Source organism: Lissotriton helveticus, chromosome 5_1 (assembly GCF_964261635.1).
Source record: "Lissotriton helveticus chromosome 5_1, aLisHel1.1, whole genome shotgun sequence".
NCBI classification, from domain to species: Eukaryota; Metazoa; Chordata; class Amphibia; order Caudata; family Salamandridae; genus Lissotriton; species Lissotriton helveticus.
In genome coordinates this window covers 1,750,357,706-1,750,385,095 of record NC_136065.1, presented here as the reverse complement: position 1 = coordinate 1,750,385,095, position 27,390 = coordinate 1,750,357,706, and the positions used below count along the sequence as shown (strand labels likewise).

The following is a 27,390-nucleotide window of genomic DNA, read 5'->3' as shown; positions in this document are numbered from 1 at the left end:
CATATAGGAGGTATATGCATGAATATGGGGAAGCTATAGGTAGGGCCTTGGCCTTAAAATTAAAAATGAAGGAATCTACTCTCAAAATTGTTAAACTACAAGATAAAAATGGGACTATATTTAAAGACCCACAGAAAATACTGGAAATATTGTATCAATTATATTCTGAATTTATGCTAAGCAATCTAATTTAGATCTCGACATTTATTTGCATGGAGCTACTTTTAAAAAACTAACTGATATGGAAAAAATGGCGCTAGACCAACCCTTCTCAATGGAAGAACTGGAGAAGGCAGTAAAAAGTACCTCTAATGGGAAGGCAGCTGGCCCCGATTTTATTCCAGCTGAGGTGTATAAATGCTTTTTTGAACCTCTAAAAGTGCTTATGTTGGAGACTTTTAGAAGGTTACAACTGGGGAAAGCTCCACAGTCATGGGATGATGCTTCAATCGTTGGTTTTTCTAAAAAAGGGAAACCCCCAGAACAACCTGCTTCATATCGACCTATATCTCTATTAAACTGCGATAGTAAGATTTATTCGAAGATACTAGCAAATCGCATGTCTAAGATCATAACACCTCTAGTTTCATTGACTCAGCATGGGTTTATCCCTAATAGAGGAAAGGTAGCCCATATTAACAAGGTGATCACTTTAATAGATATAGCAGAAACTGAGAAAATAAATTTTGCACTGATATTACTTGACGCTGAGAAAACGTTCGATCCCGTAGAATGGGCATATATGTGGGAAGTCATGGATAGAATGGGATTCGGTATAAATTTTGTAAGAGCTATCAAGGTATTGTATCGATCACCTAATGCGAGAGTCACTGCTATGGGTCAAAAATCGGAAAGGATAGCTATCACACGAGGTACCACTTCTTTTTGCGCTATTCATTAATCCTTTTTTAATTAAATTACTAGAGTCACCATATATCAAACCATTTGTTGTTGCTAATATACCTCACTCAATATTCGCGTATGCGGACGATATAGCTATCGTTACTACTGATCCTAGGCAGGCAATCACAGAGATTGAACGCTTAGCTATCGATTTTGGAAATAGTTCTGGTTATAAACTTAATGCTTCGAAAACGCAGGTGTTATGCACAGATAGCGTTCAATTTAATGATAATAGGGTAACATCGGAGGTGACATATTTAGGAATCATTATCAAATCACATACAAAGGAGATAGTGGAATCTAACTGGGTTAGTACAATACATCAAATTCAGCAATCCTTAGATAGGTGGGGCGACTTCAACTCACCATAATTGGGAGGGGCAACATCATTAAGATGAATGTATTAGCCAAAATATTATACATATTTCGCAGTATTCCCCTAGAAATTCCCAGCAGTCATATATCTAAACTGCAAACTTTATGTACTAAATGCTTATGGGCACCCGGGAAAACTAGGCGAGCTATGAAATGGCTAACAGTCCCGATAGAGAGAGGAGGACGGGGGATTCCGGATTTTTTATTTTATTATTATGTATGTTTTTACAAAGAATGCGAATTTTATTGACTGGAGAACAAATAGAGGACCCGGCAGAGTCTCCTTCAATATTTTATTTATTACTGGGAGAACATTCAAAGGGCTGTTTATTAAAAGAGTTGGAAGGGAACTATTACAAGCATACCCGATTTAAGGTGATTGAGTCAGCATATAAGTTTGGAGAAAAGTTAGGATCTTAATGAAGCTAGAGAAAATTATATACTATACCCCGTTTTCAGCTGAGAAGATACTTTCTTCGATATTTTGGGACCATGTGGCCAAGGAATGGAACAAGAAAGGGGTGGTTAGAATTGGAGATTTGTTTGAGACGGATGGAACGTTTAGAGCTTTTTCTGATATGAATAGTAAATATCAAATACCCCACTTCAGTTTATTTAAATTTCTTCAACTCAGAGATTTTTGCTTAAAGAAATTAAATAAACCGGCCTCGAATAGATTAATAGAGGCAATTCAATCAAAGAAAAAGATTGGCCTGATGTATCGGTTATTGTTGGAATACAAACTTGACGATTTGAATAAATATAATACATACTGGCAGAACCAGTTGGCAGAAAATGTCTGGAATATCGTAGATACTATTTTGATGGCCAAAGAGATATGCTTGTCAGCTAACATGAAGGCACAGGTGTATAAAACTATTTTCAGATTATACTATACTCCTCAACGAATGGCCACATGGGGTCCACAATATGATGGAAAATGCTTCCGGTGTGGAGGGGAAGAGGCAGATATAATCCATATTTTTTACAACTGCTCCAAATTGATGCCTTTCATTTCTAGTATAGAAAGATTCATAGCTGAAGTTATTTATTATCCTTTAAAAATATCCCCAGCTCTTATGTTAACTGGGGTGAGCCAATCTATTAATGATAATGCGGATTTGTGTAAATTCAAGAATTTTCTGTTTGTGGTAATGATTATAGCTCGGCTTTGTATAGCTACTGAATGGCTACAACCGGAAGCACCTATGTTTGAATTTTGGACAAGAAAAGAAAATTATTTAACATATATGAATTAGAATGGAGTTTATATGCTTTAAAAGGGGCAAGGAAAAAAAAGATTGGGTTATTGACATGGGGGGCACTTAAAGATTATATAGAGAAATACCTTCCGAGCTATGTATTATGTAATGAAATGAATTAACGTAATTTTTGTAAGCTGGAATTAATCTATTGTATAAGAAATTTCCGAATGTATTTATATGGATTTTGTGAATGTATTATGCTACTTTGACCAAACGGAGGCAATAAAAATAATTCAAAAAAAATATATACCAATGTTTGTTCCACCTCTACTACTCTTATCAGTTTTCCGCTGCCATAATACTGTTAGGATCCCTCTTTGGTGGAACTATATTTTCATAAAGTTTTGCCTTTTACTCTTGCAGCATATTTATATAACACTTTATCACCAAGGTAGATGAAGTGATTTGCATAGAATGACAGGATGTTGTGTGGCGCTTCCTAGACTCGAACTGGGATCAATCAATCAATCAATCAAGTCATTTATAGAGCGCACTACTCACCCGTAGGGTCTCAAGGCGCTGGTATGGGGGGGGTGCCGTTACTGCTCGAACAGCCAGGTCTTGAGCTTCTTCCTGAAGGAGAGGTGATCTTGGGTCAGGCGCAGGTCGGTCGGGAGTGAGTTCCAGGTCTTGGCGGCCAGGTAGGAGAAGGATCTTCCTCCTGTTGTCGCTCTTCGGATGCGGGGGACGGCGGCGAGGGCGTGGCTGGTTGATCTGAGGAGGCGCGTGGGAGTGTAGAAGTTGATCCGGTTGTTGAGGTAGCTCGGGCCTTGGTCGTGTAGGGCTTTGTGCGCGTGGGTGAGGAGACGGAAGGTGATTCTCTTGTTGACCGGGAGCCAGTGCAGATCTCTCAGGTGTCCGGAGGTGTGGCTGCGTCGGGGGATGTCGAGGATGAGTCTGGCCGAGGCGTTCTGGATCCGCTGGAGTCTCTTCTGGAGCTTGGCGGTGGTTCCGGCGTAGAGGGCGTTGCCGTAGTCCAGTCGGCTGGTGACGAGGGCCTGGGTGACCGTCTTCCTCGTCTCGGTGGGGATCCACCGGAAGATCTTTCGTAGCATGCGTAGGATGTTGAAGCAAGACGAGGAGACGGCGTTTACTTGTCTGGTCATGGAGAGGGAGGAGTCCAGGATGAAGCCCAGGTTGCGTGCGTGGTCCGTTGGTTTGGGTGCGGTGCCCAGGGCGGGGGGCCACAAGGAGTCGTCCCAGGCGGAGGGCGAGGAGCCCAGGATGAGGACCTCCGTCTTGTCCGAGTTCAGTTTCAGGCGGCTGGTCGTCATCCATTCGGCTACATCTCTCATCCCTTCGTGCAGGTTGGCTCTGGCGGTGGTGGGGTCGTTGGTCAGGGAGAGGATCAGCTGGGTGTCGTCGGCGTAGGAGATTATGTTGACGTTGTGTTGGCGTGCGATGGCCGCGAGGGGGCTCATGTAGACGTTGAAGAGGGTGGGGCTCAGTGAGGATCCCTGGGGGACGCCGCAGATGGATCCCCAGCTCTTGAGTCAGCAGGTCTGGCTGCTGCATCACAACCTCTCCGCTCCCATGTTTTCTGTCAGGGTGCTCTTTCATTCTTCCTATGATGATTGATGAAAACCACTCTTTATTCAATATATTGGTGAAACCGATGAATTACCAGTGCTTGTTTAAAGTGTCTCCCGTTTCGTGTTATTGAAAAATTCTTTATCTTGGAAGTAAGACATCTTCACTACTATTGTTTGTAAATAGTTGAATAAATGCCTTTAACTCTGGCTTAGTTGAATTAATGCGTTTAACTCTGGCTTAGAGAGTCTAAATTCATATTGAAATACATGTATTTCTTATTAAAAGCATGAATGCTGTAGCTTTAAAATCTAAAAACGTCCTTAAATGAAGTACATGATAATGATATATTTTTTTAAGAATAACTATGTGCTAAATTGAAACACCATATGGTCAGACTAAAGAGATTGAATCATGGACTACTTCATATAAACCAACATTAAAACTTCAAATTAGAGCAAGGACGCTCCCTCCAGCATATGTAGGTCCAATTGAATGTGTACTGATCCCTCGTCTTTCAAGAACTATAACATTGTTTAAAATCCCCCATTACAAGGATCATTTTACATATACGTAGTGGCTTTACGAAGACAAAATGAAACTGAAACAGAAACTAGCCGTCATATGAACACGGACAAATGTTACCACCACTATAAAGGCATAAAAAGCCACCCCGTCAAACCTTTTAACATTATTCAGTAGTGTTGGGCAGGTTTGATGTCATTATGAGTCAGTTATAGCTAGCAGATTCAGTAGTTGAGCTTCCAACAGGCCATATAGATGAGCTGAATTATGCAGAGTTAAAAGCATGTTTAATAGAACAATACAAGAGTCTCTGAAGTAAACTGTTACAACTGTTCAGAGGTCAGATGCTAAGTACTAGGATATGTCCTATTGTGAATTTTATTGCCCTGTTTCTATGGTCTACAACATTGCATTTTTTTTAGAGAGAGAGAGAGAGAGAACATTTACTTTATAAAGATTCTTTGTATTACAGATAAATGTTAAACCAAAAATCAAAAAGCTGGCGTGTACAGGCCAAAACAGGTAGTAGTAACCTTAAGTGATGCAAGTACAGATGCCCAAAGTAAATCATTTAAATACACCTAAACACGTGGGCTTCTATAGGCCATTGACGGACCGAGAATGGTGGACTAGTGTCACCTTAAGGTGAAGGGGAGACACAGCTGATGGACAGTCTAAAGACCTGAAGCTACTGTCCTCAGAAATATCTCAGAGACAGACATTCAGTACCCAATGTGCAGTAAAGGAAGCCACCTGAATACTACTTGCTACTAGCTGCCTTTTCCTGCAGTGTGTTTATGGCACTGGTGACAATTCTTGACCTACTTCTCAAATCATCCTAAATTGAGCATAGACGATGTAAGAGCTACACAAGAGCTCTCCTGTGCACAAAACAATAATAGAGAATGTCAAACCTCTTAACCACTTTGCTCCAAGCATAGTGCCCCATATGTCTTAGAAGTTACACAACCACACAAAAGTTGATCATACTGTGAGGCCTTAATATCGCTATTACTAAACTGCAGATCAGATGTTAAACACCAACAGAAATTACACACGGTCATCAATGATGCCTAGCCTTACATTGTTTAGTCGAATCATGACCGACTGCGGACAGCTGTGTGGCATCACCAATTTAGTACCGTACCGTCTGGCTATTACATCTTGCACCAAGACAGACAGGCGGAGAGAGGGGTGAGTTTTCATTGCATACGAAAGCTCTTTGAATAATGTTTGCACGTTCAACTTAATGATGACCAATGCAGGCTGCAAAACTCTGTCTTTAGTACTAACAGTGCACTCCATGTCCTGGCTTGACTATTGTTTCCCCCAAGAAGAAAAGGCAGAATATCCCAATAAACTGGTTACATTTATTGAGGATTTCGCTGCTTAATCTTCAGCATGTAAAATTCTGGGGACTTTTTAACTGTGGCTGGATATCACTTAAGACTAATTTCCCTCTCACATTTCCACATCGATCCCTTATATTGGTCAGTGCCAGAATGTTCTTTGCCCCTCCAACAAACAGGCTGATACCATTTGTGCTATCATCACTGAAAACATCAATATTCAGTTAGACAAAGTTCTTTCTATTCCGTTACAGTTATTCCTATTGCCATTTTTTAAAACTAGTTCTTTCACCAACCATAACTCCCAAAAACATCTGTAGTAGCCTCGCTAAAATCAACCTTTACATCATGCTCTGTCATTTGAAATCTTAGCTGGTTCTGGTTACTTAGTGGACTAATATGTCCACTATAGGGGTCTCTGGTTGACTTCATGATCACAAGTTCAAATCCTGGTGGGTCTTCTCAGGATTTCATCATTCTGAGGTTGATAACAAGAGTACCAGTGAATTAAGTAGCATTAAACATCTGTTATTCAGCGCCAATATACCCTTGGGTGAACATGTACTTTGCAAATATACGGTTTATGTTATGAATGACATATTGGCCCCCTGCATGTTGAAACCCCTCACAACCTCAACCAAACCTTTGACATCCAGGCACCAACATCACCATTCCTCATAGCGAAGAAATACATGATAGTGCTGAAGCAAGAAAGCCACAAGTGCTTTTGGCCAGTGTAGGGTGGCCTATCTCAATTTACTTAAAGGTTACAGAAGAGCTGTCAAACCTTCCAAAAAACCTACTGTGCCCAATCCATAGCAAAAGCTGCATGTCAAACCAGGAGCCTGATTAACTCGGTCACGAATTCAGTTGCCTGTTCACTAGGGGTTATTCCCAACTATAGCCCTGAATATCTTAACAACTTCTCCATTTGTAAAATTAACTATAAATCAGAAAAGAGTTAACACTTGTTTGAGCAACAATCGCCTTATGTTTACCTAATCTGATACATTTCAGGATCTGTTGTTCGGTGAACTCAAAAGGGTTTAAACTTCAAGGAGTGCTTTTCAAATAAAAGCAACCATTTTACAATGCCTTTGTGGTGCTAAAAAAAGACTAACAAAAAGTTGTAATGCGAACTGAAAAGTAATTTACGTTAACATGATGTGTAAAATGCTGCAACTGAACAATAAAATGTCTTTAAGACTATTTATAATTCAGTATCATGAGTGTCATATCCATGCTGTTTCTATATCAATTTGGTCTCTTAGGGAAATTGAATTGTTCTGGCAGTTTTATTTCTGTCCCTATCATTTTTACATCTTCTGACTCTGCTCTAATTTTATGGGGTCTGGTGAAAAAAAGGTTTTGTGCTTGTAGAAAAAAAATCAAACTACAATATTGATTGTCATGCATGGTTTTGCAAGAGCTTTTCCCACTCCCCACCTTGCCAATAATAAAACTGTTATTCATTGATACATGAACAACCATCGCAATAAAACATAGCAGCAGCAACAACATCTAAAAATAATTTATAAATAAATAACACTGTGGTATTGCGCAAACCACATTATTGGAACATATTGTCCTCATGGCTTTAAAAGTATTGGTCTTTAAAGGTTAAATGACTCGCTCCATTGTAAACAGTCAGAGGCTGCAGGGAGCACTTCTTTGTGTCTTTTTGTGTCCTGACATGAACAGAAAGGGAGTTTCAGCTTGTGGTCATGGTTCTTCAGGAGTGGAAAATGGCAAACCCCCGGCAGCCGAGGAGGACAGCCCCTCCCTGAAAGTGCCCTTCTAAGCTATAGCGCCTTATCAGCCTGATTCATCATTCTCCCGTTTTGCGAGCCCGTTAATAGCGATTCATAAGGAATCGCTATTAAGGACTTGCAAAACGGGATTCATGTAGAAATTGCATAAAGAAATGCGATTCCTACACATTCCTTATTTGCGATTAGCAAATTGCTAATCGCAAATAAGGAATAACTCTCCATTCATTCCTATGGGCCTAGAGGCTCATAGGAATGAATGGGGAGTTATTCCTTATTTGCGAATAGCAATTTGCTAATCGCAAATAAGATAGCGATTTCAAGGGTGCCAGGGGTGTCCAAAGGACACCCTGTAGCACCCCTGAAATGTAATCTACATTGATGTTGCGCACACACATGTCCAAAGGACGTGTGTGTGTAACATGCAACTTAGAAAAATGCATTTAAATGCATTTTTCTAAGTTTTCGCTATTTACCACGAGGTTTGACCTCGCGGTAAATAGCGGCCCAAAATTGCGAATTCGGTATTTTAAAATGGTTCATGAATTGCATTTAAGGAATCTCAAATAGAGATTCCTTAAATGCAATTACTCGCAAATATGCGAATTCTTTACTAGCGAATTTTGCATTTGGGATGATGAATCCCAAATGCAAAAATTGCACTCGCAAAGGGCCAGATTCTCAGAATCTGGCCCTTTGCGAGCGCAATTAAGCTTGATGAATCAGGCTGCATGTTCTTTTACCTGTTGACAATAATTTGTTTTGGTATCTTACAAAAAGTTATTTTCAGACCCATCAAAAGGTTAATGGGCATATACATATACCTATATTCTGAGTTCAGCGGTGAAGAGTTTAGCTAGGCTTCGGCCCTGTGTTCTTGCACTCACCCTAATCTAGCTATGTGCAAAAGTTTGTTTTGAGTTGTTAAATCGCTAGTATTTCTAGGAGGCAAATAATTTGCATGGTGAATGTTCACAGAACAAAGAGATCATTTCACAAAGGTCATGTTTAAAAAGTCATAAATCTACTTAGCTACATTTTCTTTTATGCTTAGTTTAAGTGTTCGCCTTCTTCACAAATATTCCCAACATCGTGTCCAAGAGTAATCTTGCTTTTCATAATCTACTCATGAAATATTTTCTCTATGTGTTAATAATGCATGGGTCATTACTACAGTATTGTCCATTTCCAGATTTCATTTTTTTCATTCAAATGGAAGATATGTTTCTAGATGCAGGATAATCACAGTTTATGCTTCCATAACTCCAAACAAAATTTACGTTTTGTACATGTAAGGTACACAAAAAGCTTTCAGTTGTCTGTGTACAGTTCTGTTTTGCTTCCTGTGTTGATCGTGTGGATCTGCAAGCATTTAATAAGTGTTAGACCTGGCATCTTTGGCGTGGTTTCCCTCTATCTTTTTGCCTCTACTTCCTGTATTTTTGATGCTGTGCTGGATTTCGTTTTTGCTGGTTTAGATGCTTTGGACACTCTGCCACTGCTGATCAGTGCCAGAGTGTAAGTGCTCCCTATGTAAATTGTTATTATGATTGGATATACATGATTGGCATATTTGTATCACCATGAAGTCCCTAGTAAAGTCCACTGGGTGTGCCAGGGCTGGTGATGATAAATGCTACTAGTGGGCCTGCAGCACTGATTGTGTCACCTACATGAGTAGCCCTAAAATGGCGTCTCAGGCCTGCCACCGCAGTGCCTGTGTGCAGTCTGTGAATTGCCATGACCTCCTGGTCAGTGTCCCCACTGACCAGGCCTAACCCTTCCCTTTTTGTGCACATTGGTCACCCCTATGGAAGGCCCATGGTACACCCCTGGGCAGGGTGCAGTGTATGTGAAATATAGAGCATGTACTGGTGGAGGTGACATGCTCTGGTAGTGAATTACAGCCATTTTCATTTTTCACTATTGTAAGGCTATCTTGCTCCATAGATTAACATGGGGGATGCTGGCTACAGTGGCTACCAGCATTTCTTCTCATAGGAACAAGATAGGACATAAGACTCTAGTATCCCTGAACTCAGAAATTAATAACACATCTTTTAGGAAAGGTTGTTTTTAAATCCTGTGTTTGAGAACAGTACTTTTAGAAAGTTGCTGTTCTCTTGTCTGACCCTTCTGTGTGCCTTGGCCTGTTTGTGTATTGACTGTCTGGTTTGAGAGTGACAGGGGCTGGGGATTCCCCAGGAGGCTGGCTGAGTCAGCCCTAGGCTGAATGACTGCATTTGCAACTTGAGTGGTGGGAGGAGATAGCACCTGGGCCTGAATAGGGCTGCGCCTGCCTTCCACAATGCTGGCTCCGCCTCCTGCTGGGCGGCTGACGACCCTGCCCCTCACTCTGAAAGGAAAGGAGAAGCCAGGAAAACAAAGTGCTCAGGAAACACCCAGAACTGGTTTAGACCGGGCTCAGAGCCCTCCTGCACAAAGGGATCAAAGACTTTTTGGAGTATAACTACAGGACCCCTGACAACAGAAAATTAGATCATCCTGGAATCAAGAAGGAACCTCTGCCAAGGAGAAAGCTGAAACTGAAGAAGGAAGATTGTCCTGCTGTTGCTCTGCTGGATTTCCCTGCTGTTGCTTTGCTGCCAAGGAGAGGGGAAGCAGGGCCGGACTGGCTACCGGGCAGTTGTGTGTGCTGCCGAGCTAGGGGCTAATTTATCTGTGGTGGGGGCTTATTTTGTTGATGGGGACCTGCAAGCGATTTGAAATAAAAAAAGCAAAACGAATTTCGTTTTGCACACGCAGGTCCCCATCAACGAAATTAGCCCACAGCAGGGCAGCACACACAACTGCCCGGTAGCCAGTCCGGCCCTGAGGGGAAGGACTTTGCTGTGTGCTGTGTACCGTTGCTTGAAGGAATCTCCAAGACCCTGAGAAGAGCTGGCTCCCTGTTTTGAAGTCCCAGGACCAAAAGGACTTCACCCCCAGCTTCCCCTGAGCTCTACTGAGAGAGTTCTGTCCTTCCTGGAGTGCTTGGCCCAAGTGTGGTGCCTCTGGAAGTTGTACCTGTGTTGGGAAGCTGGAAACTAAGCTTGAGAGACTTTGCTAAAGAAAAGTTATCGCATCGCTCGCTGCGGAGCGCATCCCCGACAGTGCGAGAAGATTCCTTTCGCTACGAAGGTCGAGATCGTCCACCGCTTGCTTGCGGACTGCATCACGTCGCTGCGAGAGTCATCGCCGAAGCCAACGCATCGAGGAGCTGTGAGAGAGAAGATCACCGCTGGTCCGCGCATCGTTGCCCTGGAGATCGCCGCACCTCCAAAGATCGTCGCATCGTGCCTTTGCGAGAACAAACTTCCTACGGAACCTACGCACCGGAATCCATACAAGTGGCCTTCCTCCCCATACAGACTGGATTCACCGCAACACGCCCGCTGCTGCAGCGGGGCTGTCGCAAACGCCTCCCCAGGGTCTCAGGAGCAACGCATCGCTTGTTTTCCACCGCACCAGCTTCTGCTTTTGGAACTTTGTCGCAACTAAAGGTACTGTGAGCTAAACGTGACGCAACTGTGAAGTTTTCACATAACTGTGGATTATTTTATCGCAACCTACAGAATTTTATTGCAAACCGAAGAATTTTTATCACAACCTTAAGAACTCTTTTGAAACCATATTCTTGAACTGTGTATGTTGGATTTTTGTCGTTTTGGTCTTGTGTAGTTTAGATTAAATACCTTTATTTTTCTAAACTGTTGTGGATTCAGTTTGTGGTGTTTTCACTGTGTTACTGTGAGTGGTGGTACAAATACTTTACACATTGCCTCTAATTAGCCTAGACTGCTCGTGCCAAGCTACCTATAGGGTGAGCAGGGGTTATCTCAGAGGGTTTCCTCCTTACCCTGACTAGAAGCAAGGGTCCCTATTTGGAAAGTGGTCACTACCTCTGCCAACTAGAGACCCCCATTTCTAACAATAAGCAATTCAGCAGAGGCCAGGAAACCTATAGACGTAATGCTCACCACTGACTCAGTTACAGATTTGAATAGTTGAAAGATTAACCAGATGATAATAGCAATCCCATGCCTAAAGTAGAACACACCGCCCTAGCCTTTTCTGATGAGAGTAAGGTTTGATTATATTATCGTTTGACCTATTAAGGTTAAAGTTGATGGAATAGAGCCCCTTCCCTACTAATAAGCAGGGTTATATACATGCAAGTTATAAGAGCTACTTCCACAGAAAAACGGAGTTGAAGACAAACAAGAAAAGTAAGATATGTTGTTGGCATGTGTAGATAGCTTTGCCCACCAGCACCTTCATAGTGCTGGGACCGCACATACACTGGCATGACTAATGCGAGGTGGCCAAGTTGTCCATAGAATCCTGCAAACACAGCAGTTCTATTTAGTGCCCCTAATTCCAGCAGTGTATTAGCAACCTACTTTAAAGAGGTCCATTGATGGCACCTTTGAACAGGCATTTGAGGACACTTCAAACTGCAAGACGACCTCTGTGGTCAGTCTGTCACTGGGCCTGCACACCAGGGTACAAAGGGTGAGAAACTCAACTCACATTGGGCTATTAGTTAAAGACAGGGCACACTAAAATAATTAAATCAATAGTCATCAGGGTAAACCACAAAAGTCACTAAATTAACCTGTGATTAACCTCTGGCACAAAAGCAGTCAGAGGCTATGCGTAATGTATTATGCAGCACACAAACCATGATAAAGTGAAAACACAACAAAAGAAATAACCTAAACCAATTAAGAAAAATTGAATGCAACTTAGTAAATGAGATGATACCAGAAAAACATAATTCCAACGAGTAGAACAGGAGATATTGATTTTTTTGTATGTGAAAACAGGGCCACGAAGCACAAAGCACCACTCCCTGTTATGGGGTAAAGTCACAAGTTCAGGTCAAATGCGATGGAGCATGAGTCGTATGCAGTTAACATGCTAGTCCCACTGAATAATACCTTCTCAAGTGAGGTGTAAAGAGTTCAATTCACGCGGGAGGAGGCCCCTAGGAGGAGGCTTTTGGAGTGAAGTGCAGGTCTAACTTGGCGGACAGTCATTGATGTAGAGGAAAGAACCGATCATCGCTGGAGATTTGCATTAGTTGATTGTCATAGATGGTCATTGTTGGTGCGAAGTACAGGTCCTGCGTTGGTGTTCATTCATTGCAGATGGTCAATGCCAGCTCGATGAGCAGGACCCGCTAGAGCTTTGCATTGGCAGTCGTTGCAGGCAATGCTCGGCACAAAGAGATCATGTCTTGGTCTAATGAGCCTAAACTACGGGATTTTCACCCTTTTCTTGAGGAAGACGTATCCTTGATGCCAGCCAAGGGTCCAATACCTAGTGGGTACCTCCTGAGGATCAGGACCCACTCCAGAAAAGACCAGCAGCTGGGCACAGATATGTTAAGGCAGGTCCAGTTGGTGGTGGTCAGCTGGGCAGTTGTAGAAGGGACTCTGGACACTATTGTTCCAGTAGCTCACACTCGAGGTCAGTGAACTGACCCTTGGAGTCACTCTGGGTAGCCTTGGATCAAAACAAGCAGGTGCAATCTTTCTTTTTGGGACACTAACACAGTCCTTCCAGCAGCAGGGCAGTCATTTGGCAGCAGAGCAGTACTCCTTCTGCATCCTCTACAGGTCCAGAGGAATTCTGATGAGAAGGTCCAATTTTTATACTTTGTGATAGAATTTCAGGTGGTACAATTCCATGACCTACCCTCAAAACTGGTTCTGATCAGTTCTTCCTCTTTCCTTGGTCCTGGTTCCAAACTGTCTATTGTATATAAGGCAGTGCAGGCCTGGTGTCAGGTTCCTTTGTGTGTGCATCAGTCACATCACTTTCAAATGTAATCAGGGCCTGGGACAGCTCCTTCCCAGCCATCCTGTTAGGAAAAACCTCTTCCTTCACACATAGGATCCCTTTGTCTCACTCTCATATAGCAATACACAAACCCCAACAGCAGAGCCGTTCACATTCACATGACCCAAGACACTGACAGAAAGGAATAGTTGGTTTGGGCAAGAAAATTGCAAATTTCTAAAAATGTCAATTTCAAAATTGTAATTTAAAATCTGACTTCATCATTAAAGGGGAATTTAAATTACAATTCATTTGAATGTAAACAGACTGCATATCTCTATCAGATCCCACTACCAAGTTATCACTTATTAATTGTAATAACTGAACCCTATGGGAAACATAGGCATTACAACAGTTAAAAATTACTTTAGGAGGTTTTCACTGTCTGTACATATAAAACATAAACACATGTCCTACTTTTTAAATACCATACATCCTGCCCTCTGAACCTTTAGGGCCTACCTGAGGGGTGACATAGGTGACTTATAAGTATTAAAAAGAAAGGTTTAGGCCTGGCAAATGATTTAATTTGCTAAGTCAAAATAGCAGTTAAAGAAAGCACTAGAGGCTGCAGTGTTGGCCTGAAGAATGTTTTAAAAGACTACTTCAAAAGGTGGCACAAAGAGTGCTGCAGCCCACCAGTAGGAATGACTTTACAGGCACTGGGTACATTTAGCACCATTTACTAGTGATTAACAGGTAAGTATAATGTGCCATTTAGGTGTAATCCAATTTTGACATGTTTTAAAGGGAGAGCTCAATCGCTTTACCACTGATTAGCCGGGAAAATCTGCACAGAGTCCTAAAATGCAACAAAGCCAATTCAGCAAAGGAAGGCAGAGGAAGACAAAAATCATGGATGATTTTGGAAAAAGGGCCAGGTCCGACAAATATGATAAAATGCCATGTAAGCCTGGTTTTATTTTATTTTACTTTATGAAAATAGGGTATAGCAATAACTCTCTGTTGCTTTTGAGGCCATTAATTTTTATCATGAATTAAAAAAAATTACAGTTATCTTGTACAAGTGCATCTGGTAGTCTAGACGACACATGTGCAGTACCTACTGCAAATTCACATGGATATGTGTTCTATTATTTGCAATGAATAATCATGCCCAAGAATATGTATGTGCAATAGTCCACCCATTTAGAATTTCAGGTGGCCTTTGTCCTGCAAGAAAACCCTGTTCTGTCCTTTACACTTGAGGACCCAATAATGATCTCTGTGGAAATCTGCTCCAAACAATTCTATAAGTTCCATTCTTCCTGCACCTATAATTACAGGGCCTCAGTAACAAGGGACACAATTCTACCAGCTGGAAAATCTGGCCATAGAAATTGCCTTGGGACCCATTTCTTGACCTGTTCTCAACTCCCAGAAAAGGTATCAGTAAGCATCTAATGCTTTCCCTGCCAGCCAACATAAATAGTTTACCTCTCTGACCATACACACCTCCCTTTTACAACTGCCCTGGGCACAGTTAAAAATATATATATATTTATTGGCATTTATAAGAAACCGTACAGAGCATGTAGCATTTCGTAGCCATCTACAGAGGAGTAACAACTTATCATAGACTTAGGAACAATGATCTGATTACACTCCAGCTATGTACAACAGTCAACCTAAACAAACAACACGGCTACCGTCATGTATGCTACCTCGTCGGATTCCAAAACCAGGGGTGTCTACCTTGGACCATACCTCCAAACTTTGGAAATCCTCCAGTGTTTACTAAACACCCATCCAAACTCCCCCCCCCACCCTCAATTAGAATGTCCCCCACCCCGCCATGTCTGGTATATGTCACCAGCATTGTGTTCATCCTTGTCATTCACCGTCCAGTCTGTACCCATTCAACGTCTGGTATGATTTTAAGGGCCGGTCACCACTGGCTCCTGGCCGCCATCTGGTCCAGCACCGGATTGTGCTTTCCCCCCAGCCTCCTCGTGTGCTTCATTGTCACCCCCATGCAGTTGCTACCTGCCCATAGCAGGGAGCATAATAGGTGGTACATGTGGGCATTGAACTCCACAGGAAAGGGAACAATGTGTGGAATGCCACCAGGTAAATAGTGTTGGCATGGTGATACCACACAGTACTGGTTTGTACCCGCCAGTACAGCTCAACTCGTAATCGGGCAACGCGATTGCTTTTGTCTTTCATATGTCTATTCTTTTTTGAATCACCAGTCTTATTAAAGAGATGGGATGACAACTACATGTGCCATGCTTTTACAGATTCAACCAACATAATTTTCTTACTCTAGAGTACTTGTCACTGCTTCCCTAGTATTTGGGTTTTCTTCTCTGGAGCAACAGAGAAGATGGATGGAATATTAATTGGGACATTGGCAGCATACACTGTCTATATTTATCACTGCACCAAGTTTTTCAATTATGCTAGTTTTGTACTAATATATGTGCCACGTCTTAATTCTGAATAATTAATTGCCAAACATTATCATTAGATTCAAATTCCAGCATAACAAACTCTAAAACCATCACAGCTTCATTGTTACAAAGGCAGTTACAATATGATCTCTGAGAATAGCAATGCACTGTTCAGTGAATACATTTAAGGGGTCCTTGATTTACCTTTACATATTGTTATCAGAATATGTAAAATGTATGACTCTTTGATCCCTTTTCGTCAGTTTGAAATGATAAAGCATTTGATAAACACAGTGTGCCTTTAGAAAGCAATTTCCTCAGAAATATTAATTCCCGCTATTTATTTTGCAGGTTTTTACACGTTATGGCAAATGTTACATGTTTAACTCAGGACAAGATGGCCGCCCTCTGTTGACAACGGTCAAAGGTGGCACAGGGAATGGGTTGGAAATCATGTTGGACATACAGCAAGACGAATACCTGCCAGTGTGGGGGGGTTCAGGTAAGGTACTCTTCCGATTACTCATCTGAAAAAAGGATCACATTGTATATTAAAATTTTAACTGTTGACTTGGCTCATTTTACAGGGTTCCTCCCTCTTTCTATTAGTATATTGATTATTGTGGTTGAATAGACTGATGAATATTTCATAAAATATTATATAAGGACATGTTAGAATCATATGTTGAGGTGATTGGACGGTGTGAAAGCCGCATCAAGGCTTTGCGAAGTACAGGGTGCTATGAAGATCCGTAAACACCTATACAAAATATAGAGAAGTGAGCATGCCCTCATTTGAATAAAAATAGAGTAGGGATGCAGACAGTATATTATTTCCTTGAAAAATAGATTACTGATGTAGTGAAAATAAAGCTATACGATTGTGTGGGAGGAAAGTAACAAAAGCTTATTTAAAACCATGTATGATTAATGGGTGTTTAAATGCAACAAACCTCTGCTTTATATCAAATTGAAATCAATTCAATATCTAAAATGCAGCATCCCATATTTATACAAACATCATTAGAAAATGCCTCGAATACGTTTTTGATTTTTGTTTTGCTTTACACACATATTCAATGATTTCCTCTGCAATGTTATGTGGTTTTCTTTGAAGTATTATTCTTAATTGTTTGTTTGCACTCAAACAAAAATGTACTAGACTATTCAGTTGGGAAAAGAAAACCAGAATGTCAAAATTGTTCAAACAAACGTACTTCTTACAATATCTTAGACCACCTTTACCAGGCAACGATAGCTGCATAGTGTTCAACGTATCTTTCATAAAATAGCAGTGATGTATTGTTGACGGTGTGCCTACGCAATCAAGTATAATGGAAAACACAATGCATTCCTTTTTAAAGCATTTATGTGAAGATCCAATTACAATCTAACTATACCAAAAGGTACACAATAGTAAAAATGAGCTACACGTTAGGAAGACTAAACTCTACATACAGTATGCTGGATTGCTCCATAAAACTGATGATGCAAAATGCAAGTAATCAGAGCAAACAGACTCAAGCTCTAATGACTTATTCAGTGAAACACAACCCAGTGTTACTTTTCAGCTCTTTTTATTCTAAAGTAAAACATCAGAAATGTGTTTAATGAACTTTGTCCCTTATGTATCAGCGCGTCCCCTCCTAGACACAACATGGGTAAAACCCATTGCAACATCAGGACCCTTGCATGTATCCAATATTTACACGCACTCAATAAAATTCCACCTGAGATGCATTTAAGTATTAGGGGGATAAGGAGATGGTGCCAGATGCCCATATACCTGTCACCATTACTAGGCAATGGGTCGAGGCTCCAAGGAATACAGGAGCCAGCATGACTTCCGTAAGGTGTCAGTTGTTGGCCTCAGAGCAGGTCCTCCCTGATACATTCCACCAAGTCACATTTGCAGACAACCATAAGAGTCATCATCATTAAAAACGTTATTTTGGCCATAGCCATAAAAGTTCCAATTAAATACAATAAATATTGAATAAACAAAAAGATGAATAGAAAATAGTAAAAAGATAATAGTGAAACACTGTAAAAATCAGCTCATTGCAATAGAAAGAAGCACAAATGACAACAAGAATTGCAAAAACACTACATGTAGATTGTACTAGCTACGTGGATATGGATTATACAACACCTACCAATATGCAAACAATTGTTTCTAAGTGGCCCACAAATAAAAGACGTTACAGTAGAAGGGTAAATCCATTGAAGTCACAGGGACCTGGGTGCAATGTGATACAATAGAAGAGGGGTCCCAGTAATTGCATGATATAATGAATCTCTGTAAACATTTGTGATTAAATAGCAGTGTGTTCAACTAAGTTTTAAACTTTTTTGTATTTGTGTACGAATAAGCTTATGAATGTCCTCTTTTTGATGTAATACTATGTACTGGGACCCCTGACAAATAAAAGACAGCTAAGTCTAAATCATCTGATCACAGATTGTCTCTTTGACGACATCAACCCCAAGAATTCGATCGGTTTCTGGCATTCCAGCTGTCTTCAGCCAGGCTTGCTTGAAACCAGTGACAAAGTGAGCAAGGGACTCACGTCTGAGCATACCCTGACAACTTATGGCGAGCAAAGCGGTACAAGAGGGGTGGTGATGGACGGAGCATCTGAACCAATCAAACTCCCACACCCAGTCAACAGATCTGGGTTTAATCCATCACCGTTCTTTAGCCCACTCTGCCACCCTAGCTCAGATATGGCCATATGCAGATCAGTCTGACCCTGTGCCTCCTGGGAACAGTCCAGCCCGAACTGCCAAGCCATGCCTTCCCTGGACGGGAAACAAGCTTACTAGGACCGGTTTCTGGCATTCCAGCCGTCTTCAGCCAGGCTTGCTTGAATCCAGTGGCAAAGTGAGTAAGGGACTCACGTCTGAGCATACCCTGCCAACTTATGGTGAGCAAAGCGGTACAAAAGGGGTGGTGATGGACGGTGCATCTGAACCAATCAAACACTCACACCCAGTCAACAGATCTGGGTTTAATCCATCACCGTTCTTTAGCCCACTCTGCCACCCCAGTTCAGACATGGCCATATGCAAATCAGTCTGACCCTGTGCCTCATGGGAACAGTCCAGCCCGAACTGCCAAGCCATGCCTTCCCTGGACCGGAAAGAAACTTCCTAGGACCGGTTTCTGGCATTCCAGCCGTCTTCAGCCAGGCTTGCTTGAATCCAGTGGCAAAGTGAGCAAGGGACTCACGTTTGAGCATACGGCGCCAACTTATGGCGAGCAAAGCGGTACAAAAGGGGTGGTGATGGACGGAGCATCTGAACCAATCAAACACTCACACCCAGTCAACAGATCTGGGTTTAATCCATCACTGTTCTTTAGCCCACTCTGCCACCCCGGTTCAGACATGGCCATATGCAAATCAGTCTGATCCTGTGCCTCATGGGAACAGTCCAGCCGAACTGCCAAGCCATGCCTTCCCTGGACCGGAAACAAGCTTCCTAGGACCGGTTTCTGGCATTCCAGCCGTCTTCAGCCAGGCTTGCTTGAATCCAGTGGCAAAGTGAGCAAGTGACTCACGTTTGAGCATACCCTGCCAACTTATGGCGAGCAAAGCGGTACAAAAGGGGTGGTGATGGAAGGAGCATCTGAAACAATCAAACACTCACACCCAGTCAACAGATCTTGATTTAATCCATCACCGTTCTTTAGCCCACTCTGCCACCCCAGTTCAGACATGGCCATATGCAAATCAGTCTGACCCTGTGCCTCATGGGAACAGTCCAGCCCGAACTGCCAAGCCATGCCTTCCCTGGACTGGAAAAAAGCTTCCTAGGACCGTTTTCTGGCATTCCAGCCGTCTTCAGCCAGGCTTGCTTGGCCATACCTTCCCTGGACCAGAAACAAGCTTCCTAGGACCGGTTTCTGGCATTCCAGCCGTCTTCAGCCAGGCTTGCTTGAATCCAGTGGCAAAGTGAGCAAGGGACTCACGTCTGAGCATACCCTGCCAACTTATGGCGAGCAAACTGGTACAAAAGGGGTGGTGATGGATAGAGCATCGGAACCAATCAAACACTCACACCCAGTCAACAGATCTGGGTTTAATCCATCCATTCTTTAGCCCACTCTGTCACCCCAGTTCAGACATGGCCATATGCAAATCAGTCTGACCCTGTGCCTCATGGGAACAGTTCAGCCCGAACTGCCAAGCCATGCCTTCCCTGGACCGGAAACAAGCTTCCAGGACCGGTTTCTGGCATTCCAGCTGTCTTCAGCCAGGCTTGCTTGAATCCAGTGGCAAAGTGAGTAAGGGACTCACGTCTGAGCATACCCTGCCAACTTATGGCGAGCAAAGCGGTACAAAAGGGGTGGTGATGGACGGTGCATCTGAACCAATCAAAAACTCACACCCAGTCAGCAGATTTGGGTTTAAACCATCACCGTTCTGTAGCCCACTCTGCCACCCCATTTGAGACATGGCCATATGCAAATCAGTCTGATCCTGTGCCTCATGGGAACAGTCCAGCCCGAACTGCCAAGCCATGCCGTCCCTGGACCGGAAACAAGCTTCCTAGGACCGGTTTCTGGCATTCCAGCCGTCTTCAGCCAGGCTTGCTTGAATCCAGTGGCAAAGTGAGCAAGCAACTCACGTTTGAGCATACCCTGCCAACTTATGGCGAGCAAAGCGGTACAAAAGGGGTGGTGATGGACGGAGCATCTGAACCAATCAAACACTCACACCCAGTCAACAGATCTGGGTTTAATCCATCACTGTTCTTTAGCCCACTCTGCCACCCCGGTTCAGACATGGCCATATGCAAATCAGTCTGATCCTGTGCCTCATGGGAACAGTCCAGCCCGAACTGCCAAGCCATGCCCTCCCTGGACCGGAAACAAGCTTCCTAGGACCGGTTTCTGGCATTCCAGCCGTCTTCAGCCAGGCTTGCTTGAATCCAGTGGCAAAGTGAGCAAGCAACTCACGTTAGAGCATACCCTGCCAACTTATGGCGAGCAAAGCGGTACAAAAGGGGTGGTGATGGACGGAGCATCTGAACCAATCAAACACTCACACCCAGTCAACAGATCTGGGTTTAATCCATCACTGTTCTTTAGCCCACTCTGCCTCTCCAGTTCAGACATGGCCATATGCAAATCAGTCTGACCCTGTACCTCATGGGAACAGTCCAGCCCGAACTGCCAAGCCATGCCTTCCCTTGACCGGAAACAAGCTTCCTATGGCCGGTTTCTGGCATTGCAGCCGTCTTCAGCCAGGCTTGCTTGAATCCAGTGGCAAAGTGAGCAAGGGACTCACGTCTGAGCATACCCTGCCAACTTATGGTGAGCAAAGCGGTACAAAAGGGGTGGTGATGGACGGAGCATCTGAACCAATCAAACACTCACACCCAGTCAACAGATCTGGGTATAATCCATCACCGTTCTTTAGCCCACTCTGCCACCCCAGTTCAGACATGGCCTTATGCAAATCAGTCTGACCCTGTGCCTCATGGGAACAGTCCAGCCCGAACTGCCAAGCCCTGCCTTCCCTGGACCGGAAACAAGCTTCCTAGGACCGGTTTCTGGCATTCCAGCCGTCTTCAGCCAGGCTTGCTTGAATCCAGTGGCAAAATGAGCAAGGGACTCACGTCTGCGCATACCCAGCCAACTTATGGCGAGCAAAGCGGTAAAAAAGGCTTGGTGATGGACGGAGCATCTGAACCAATCACACACTCACACCCAGTCAACAGATCTGGATTTAATCCATCACCGTTCTTTAGCCCACTCTGCCACCCCAGTTCAGACATGGCCATATGCAAATCAGTCAGACCCTCTTCCTCATGGGAACAGTCCAGCCCGAACTGCCAAGCCATGCCTTCCCTGGACCGGAAACAATCTTCCTAGGACCGGTTTCTGGCTTTCCAGCCGTCTTCAGCCAGGCTTGTTTGAATCCAGTATCAAAATGAGCAAGGGACTCACGTCTGAGCATACCCTGCCAACTTATGGCGAGCAAAGTGGTACAAAAGGGGTGGTGATGGATGGAGCATCGGAACCAATCAAACACTCACACCCAGTCAACAGATCTGGGTTTAATCCATCACCATTCTTTAGCCCACTCTGCCACCCCAGTTCAGACATGGCCATATGCAAATCAGTCTGACCCTGTGCCACATGGGAACAGTTCAGCCCGAACTGCCAAGCCATGCCTTCCAAGCACCGGAAACAAGCTTCCTAGGACAGGTTTCTGACATTACAGCCGTCTTCAACCAGGCTTGCTTGAATCCAGTGGCAAAGTGAGCAAGGGACTCACGTTTGATCATACCCTGCTAACTTATGGCGAGCAAAGCGGTACAAAAAGGGGTGGTGATGGACGGAGCATCTGAACCAATCAAACACTCACACCCAGTCAACAGATCTGAGTTTAACCCATCACCGTTCTTTAGCCCACTCTGCCACCCCAGTTCAGACATGGCCTTATGCAAATCAGTCTGACCCTGTGCCTCATGGGAACAGTCCAGCCCAAACTGCCAAGCCATGCCTACCCTTGACCGTAAACAAGCTTCCTAGGGCCAGTTTCTGGCATTGCAGCCGTCTTCAGCCAGGCTTGCTTGAATCCAGTGGCAAAGTGAGCAAGGGACTCACGTCTGAGCATACCCTGCCAACTTATGGCGAGCAAAGCGGTACAAAAGGGGGGGTGATGGACGGAGCATCTGAACCAATCAAACACTCACACCCAGTCAACAGATCTGGATTTAATCCATCACCGTTCTTTAGCCCACTCTGCCACCCCAGTTCAGACATGGCCATATGCAGATCAGTCTGACCCTGTGCCTCATGGGATCATTCCAGCCCGAAATGCCAAGCCATGCCTTCCCTGGACCGGAAAGAAGCTTCCTAGGACCGGTTTCTGGCATTCCAGCCGTCTTCAGCCAGGCTTGCTTGAATCCAGTGGCAAAGTGAGCAAGGGACTCACGTCTGAGCATACCCTGCCAACTTATGGCGAGCAAAGCGGTACAAAAGGGGTGTTGATGGACGGAGCATCTGAACCAATCAAACACTCACACCCAGTCAACAGATCTGGGTATAATCCTTCACCCAGCCCACTCTGCCACCCCAGTTCAGACATGGCCTTATGCAAATCAGTCTGACCCCGTGCCACATGGGAACAGTCCAACCCGAACTGCCAAGCCATGCCTTCCCTGGACCGGAAACAAGCTTCCTAGGACCGGTTTCTGGCATTCCAGCCATCTTCAGCCAGGCTTGCTTGAATCCAGTGGCAAAGTGAGCAAGGGACTCACGTCTGAGCATACCCTGCCAACTTATGGCGAGCAAAGCGGTACAAAAGGGGTGTTGATGGACGGAGCATCTGAACCAATCAAACACTCATACTCAGTCAACAGATCTGGGTATAATCCATCACCGTTCTTTAGCCCACTCTGCCACCCCAGTTCAGACATGGCCTATTGCAAATCAGTCTGACCCTGTGCCTCATGGGAACAGTCCAGCCCGAACTGCCAAGCCATGCCTTCCCTTGACCGGAAACAAGCTTCCTATGGCCGGTTTCTGGCATTGCAGCCGTCTTCAGCCAGGCTTCCTTGAATCCAGTGGCAAAGTGAGCAAGGGACTCACGTCTGAGCATACCCTGCCAACTTATGGCGAGCAAAGCGGTACAAAAGGGGGGGGTGATGGATGGAGCATCTGAACCAATCAAATACTCACACCCAGTCAACAGATCTGGATTTAATCCATCACCGTTCTTTAGCCCACTCTGCCACTCCAGTTCAGACATGGCCATATGCAAATCAGTCTGACCCTGTACCTCAATGGAACAGTCCAGCCCGAACTGCCAAGCCATGCCTTCCCTGGACCGGAAAGAAACTTCCTAGGACCGGTTTCTGGCATTCCAGCCATCTTCAGCCAGGCTTGCTTAAATCCAGTGGCAAAGTGAGCAAGGGACTCACGTCTGAGCATACCCTGCCAACTTATGGTGAGCAAAGCGGTACAAAAGGGGTGGTGATGGACGGAGCATCTGAACCAATCAAACACTCACACCCAGTCAACAGATCTGGGTATAATCCATCACCGTTCTTTAGCCCACTCTGCCACCCCAGTTCAGACATGGCCTTATGCAAATCAGTCTGACCCTGTGCCTCATGGGAACAGTCCAGCCCGAACTGCCAAGCCCTGCCTTCCCTGGACCGGAAACAAGCTTCCTAGGACCGGTTTCTGGCATTCCAGCCGTCTTCAGCCAGGCTTGCTTGAATCCAGTGGCAAAATGAGCAAGGGACTCACGTCTGAGCATACCCAGCCAACTTATGGCGAGCAAAGCGGTCAAAAAGGCTTGGTGATGGACGGAGCATCTGAACCAATCAAACACTCACACCCAGTCAACAGATCTGGATTTAATCCATCACCGTTCTTTAGCCCACTCTGCCACCCCAGTTCAGATATGGCCATATGCAAATCAGTCAGACCCTCTTCCTCATGGGAACAGTCCAGCCCGAACTGCCAAGCCATGCCTTCCCTGGACCGGAAACAATCTTCCTAGGACCGGTTTCTTGCATTCCAGCCGTCTTCAGCCAGGCTTGCTTGAATCCAGTATCAAAGTGAGCAAGGGACTCACGTCTGAGCATACCCTGCCAACTTATGGCGAGCAAAGTGGTACAAAAGGGGTGGTAATGGATGGAGCATCGGAACCAATCAAACACTCACACCCAGTCAACAGATCTGGGTTTAATCCATCACCATTCTTTAGCCCACTCTGCCACCCCAGTTCAGACATGGCCATATGCAAATCAGTCTGACCCTGTGCCACATGGGAACAGTTCAGCCCGAACTGCCAAGCCATGCCTTCCAAGCACCGGAAACAAGCTTCCTAGGACAGGTTTCTGACATTCCAGCCGTCTTCAACCAGGCTTGCTTGAATCCAGTGGCAAAGTGAGCAAGGGACTCACGTTTGATCATACCCTGCCAACTTATGGCGAGCAAAGCGGTACAAAAGGGGTGGTGATGGACGGAGCATCTGAACCAATCAAACACTCACACCCAGTCAACAGATCTGGGTTTAACCCATCACCGTTCTTTAGCCCACTCTGCCACCCCAGTTCAGACATGGCCATATGCAAATCAGTCTGATCCTGTGCCTCATGGGAACAGTCCAGCCCGAACTGCCAAGCCATGCCTTCCCTGGACCGGAAACAAGCTTCCTAGGACCGGTTTCTGGCATTCCAACCGTCTTCAGCCAGGCTTGCTTGAATCCAGTGGCAAAGTGAGCAAGGGACTCACGTTTGAGCATACCCCGACAACTTATGGCGAGCAAAGCGGTACAAAAGGGGTGGTGATGGACGGAGCATCTGAACCAATAAAACACTCACACCCAGTCAACAGATCTGGGTATAATCCTTCACCCAGCCCACTCTGCCACCCCAGTTCAGACATGGCCTTATGCAAATCAGTCTGACCCCGTGCCACATGGGAACAGTCCAACCCGAACTGCCAAGCCATGCCTTCCCTGGACCGGAAACAAGCTTCCTAGGACCGGTTTCTGGCATTCCAGCCATCTTCAGCCAGGCTTGCTTGAATCCAGTGGCAAAGTGAGCAAGGGACTCACGTCTGAGCATACCCTGCCAACTTATGGCGAGCAAAGCGGTACAAAAGGGGTGTTGATGGACGGAGCATCTGAACCAATCAAACACTCACACTCAGTCAACAGATCTGGGTATAATCCATCACCGTTCTTTAGCCCACTCTGCCACCCCAGTTCAGACATGGCCTTATGCAAATCAGTCTGATCCTGTGCCTCATGGGAACAGTCCAGCCCGAACTGCCAAGCCATGCCTTCCCTGGACCGGAAACAAGCTTCCTAGGACCGGTTTCTGGCATTCCAACCGTCTTCAGCCAGGCTTGCTTGAATCCAGTGGCAAAGTGAGCAAGGGACTCACGTTTGAGCATACCCCGACAACTTATGGCGAGCAAAGCGGTACAAAAGGGGTGGTGATGGACGGAGCATCTGAACCAATCAAACACTCACACCCAGTCAACAGACCTGGGTATAATCCTTCACCCAGCCCACTCTGCCACCCCAGTTCAGACATGGCCTTATGCAAATCAGTCTGACCCCGTGCCACATGGGAACAGTCCAACCCGAACTGCCAAGCCATGCCTTCCCTGGACCGGAAACAAGCTTCCTAGGACCGGTTTCTGGCATTCCAGCCATCTTCAGCCAGGCTTGCTTGAATCCAGTGGCAAAGTGAGCAAGGGACTCACGTCTGAGCATACCCTGCCAACTTATGGCGAGCAAAGCGGTACAAAAGGGGTGTTGATGGACGGAGCATCTGAACCAATCAAACACTCACACTCAGTCAACAGATCTGGGTATAATGCATCACCGTTCTTTAGCCCACTCTGCCACCCCAGTTCAGACATGGCCTTATGCAAATCAGTTTGACCCTGTGCCTCATGGGAACAGTTCAGCCCGAACTGCCAAGCCATGCCTTCCCTGGACCGGAAACAAGCTTCCTAGGACCGGTTTCTGGCATTCCAGCTGTCTTCAGCCAGGCTTGCTTGAATCCAGTGGCAAAGTGAGTAAGGGACTCACGTCTGAGCATACCCTGCCAACTTATGGCGAGCAAAGTGGTACAAAAGGGGTGGTGATGGACGGTGCATCTGAACCAATCAAAAACTCACACCCAGTCAACAGATTTGGGTTTAATCCATCACCGTTCTGTAGCCCACTCTGCCACCCCATTTGAGACATGGCCATATGCAAATCAGTCTGAACCTGTGCCTCATGGGAACAGTCCAGCCCGAACTTCCAAAACATGCCTTCCCTGGACCGGAAACAAGCTTCCTAAGACCGGTTTCTGGCATTCCACCCGTCTTCAGCCAGGCTTGCTTGAATCCAGTGGCAAAGTGAGCAAGGGACTCACGTTTGAGCATACCCTGCCAACTTATGGCGAGCAAAGCGGTACAAAAGGGGTGGTGATGGACGGAGCATCTGAACCAATCAAACACTCACACCCAGTCAACAGATCTGGCTTTAATCCATCACTGTTCTTTAGCCCACTCTGCCACCCCGGTTCAGACATGGCCATATGCAAATCAGTCTGATCCTGTGCCTCATGGGAACAGTCCAGCCCGAACTGCCAAGCCATGCCGTCCCTGGACCGGAAACAAGCTTCCTAGGACCGGTTTCTGGCATTCCAGCCGTCTTCAGCCAGGCTTGCTTGAATCCAGTGGCAAAGTGAGCAAGCAACTCACGTTTGAGCATACCCTGCCAACTTATGGCGAGCAAAGCGGTACAAAAGGGGTGGTGATGGACGGAGCATCTGAACCAATCAAACACTCACACCCAGTCAACAGATCTGGGTTTAATCCATCACTGTTCTTTAGCCCACTCTGCCACCCCGGTTCAGACATGGCCTTATGCAAATCAGTCTGACCCTGTGCCTCATG

At 44.9% G+C, this 27,390-nt stretch overlaps 1 protein-coding gene across 1 annotated transcript in view; it reads left to right on the top strand.

Annotated features, from left to right (window-relative positions):
- Window positions 1-27,390, top strand: part of ASIC2 (acid sensing ion channel subunit 2) — a 1,943,108-nt gene that overhangs the window by 583,315 nt on the left and 1,332,403 nt on the right. Inside the window, exon 2 of the mRNA XM_078645029.1 lies at window positions 16,311-16,461. Coding sequence (XP_078501155.1) covers window positions 16,311-16,461 — 151 coding nt within the window. The remainder of the gene's footprint in view (window positions 1-16,310; window positions 16,462-27,390) is intronic.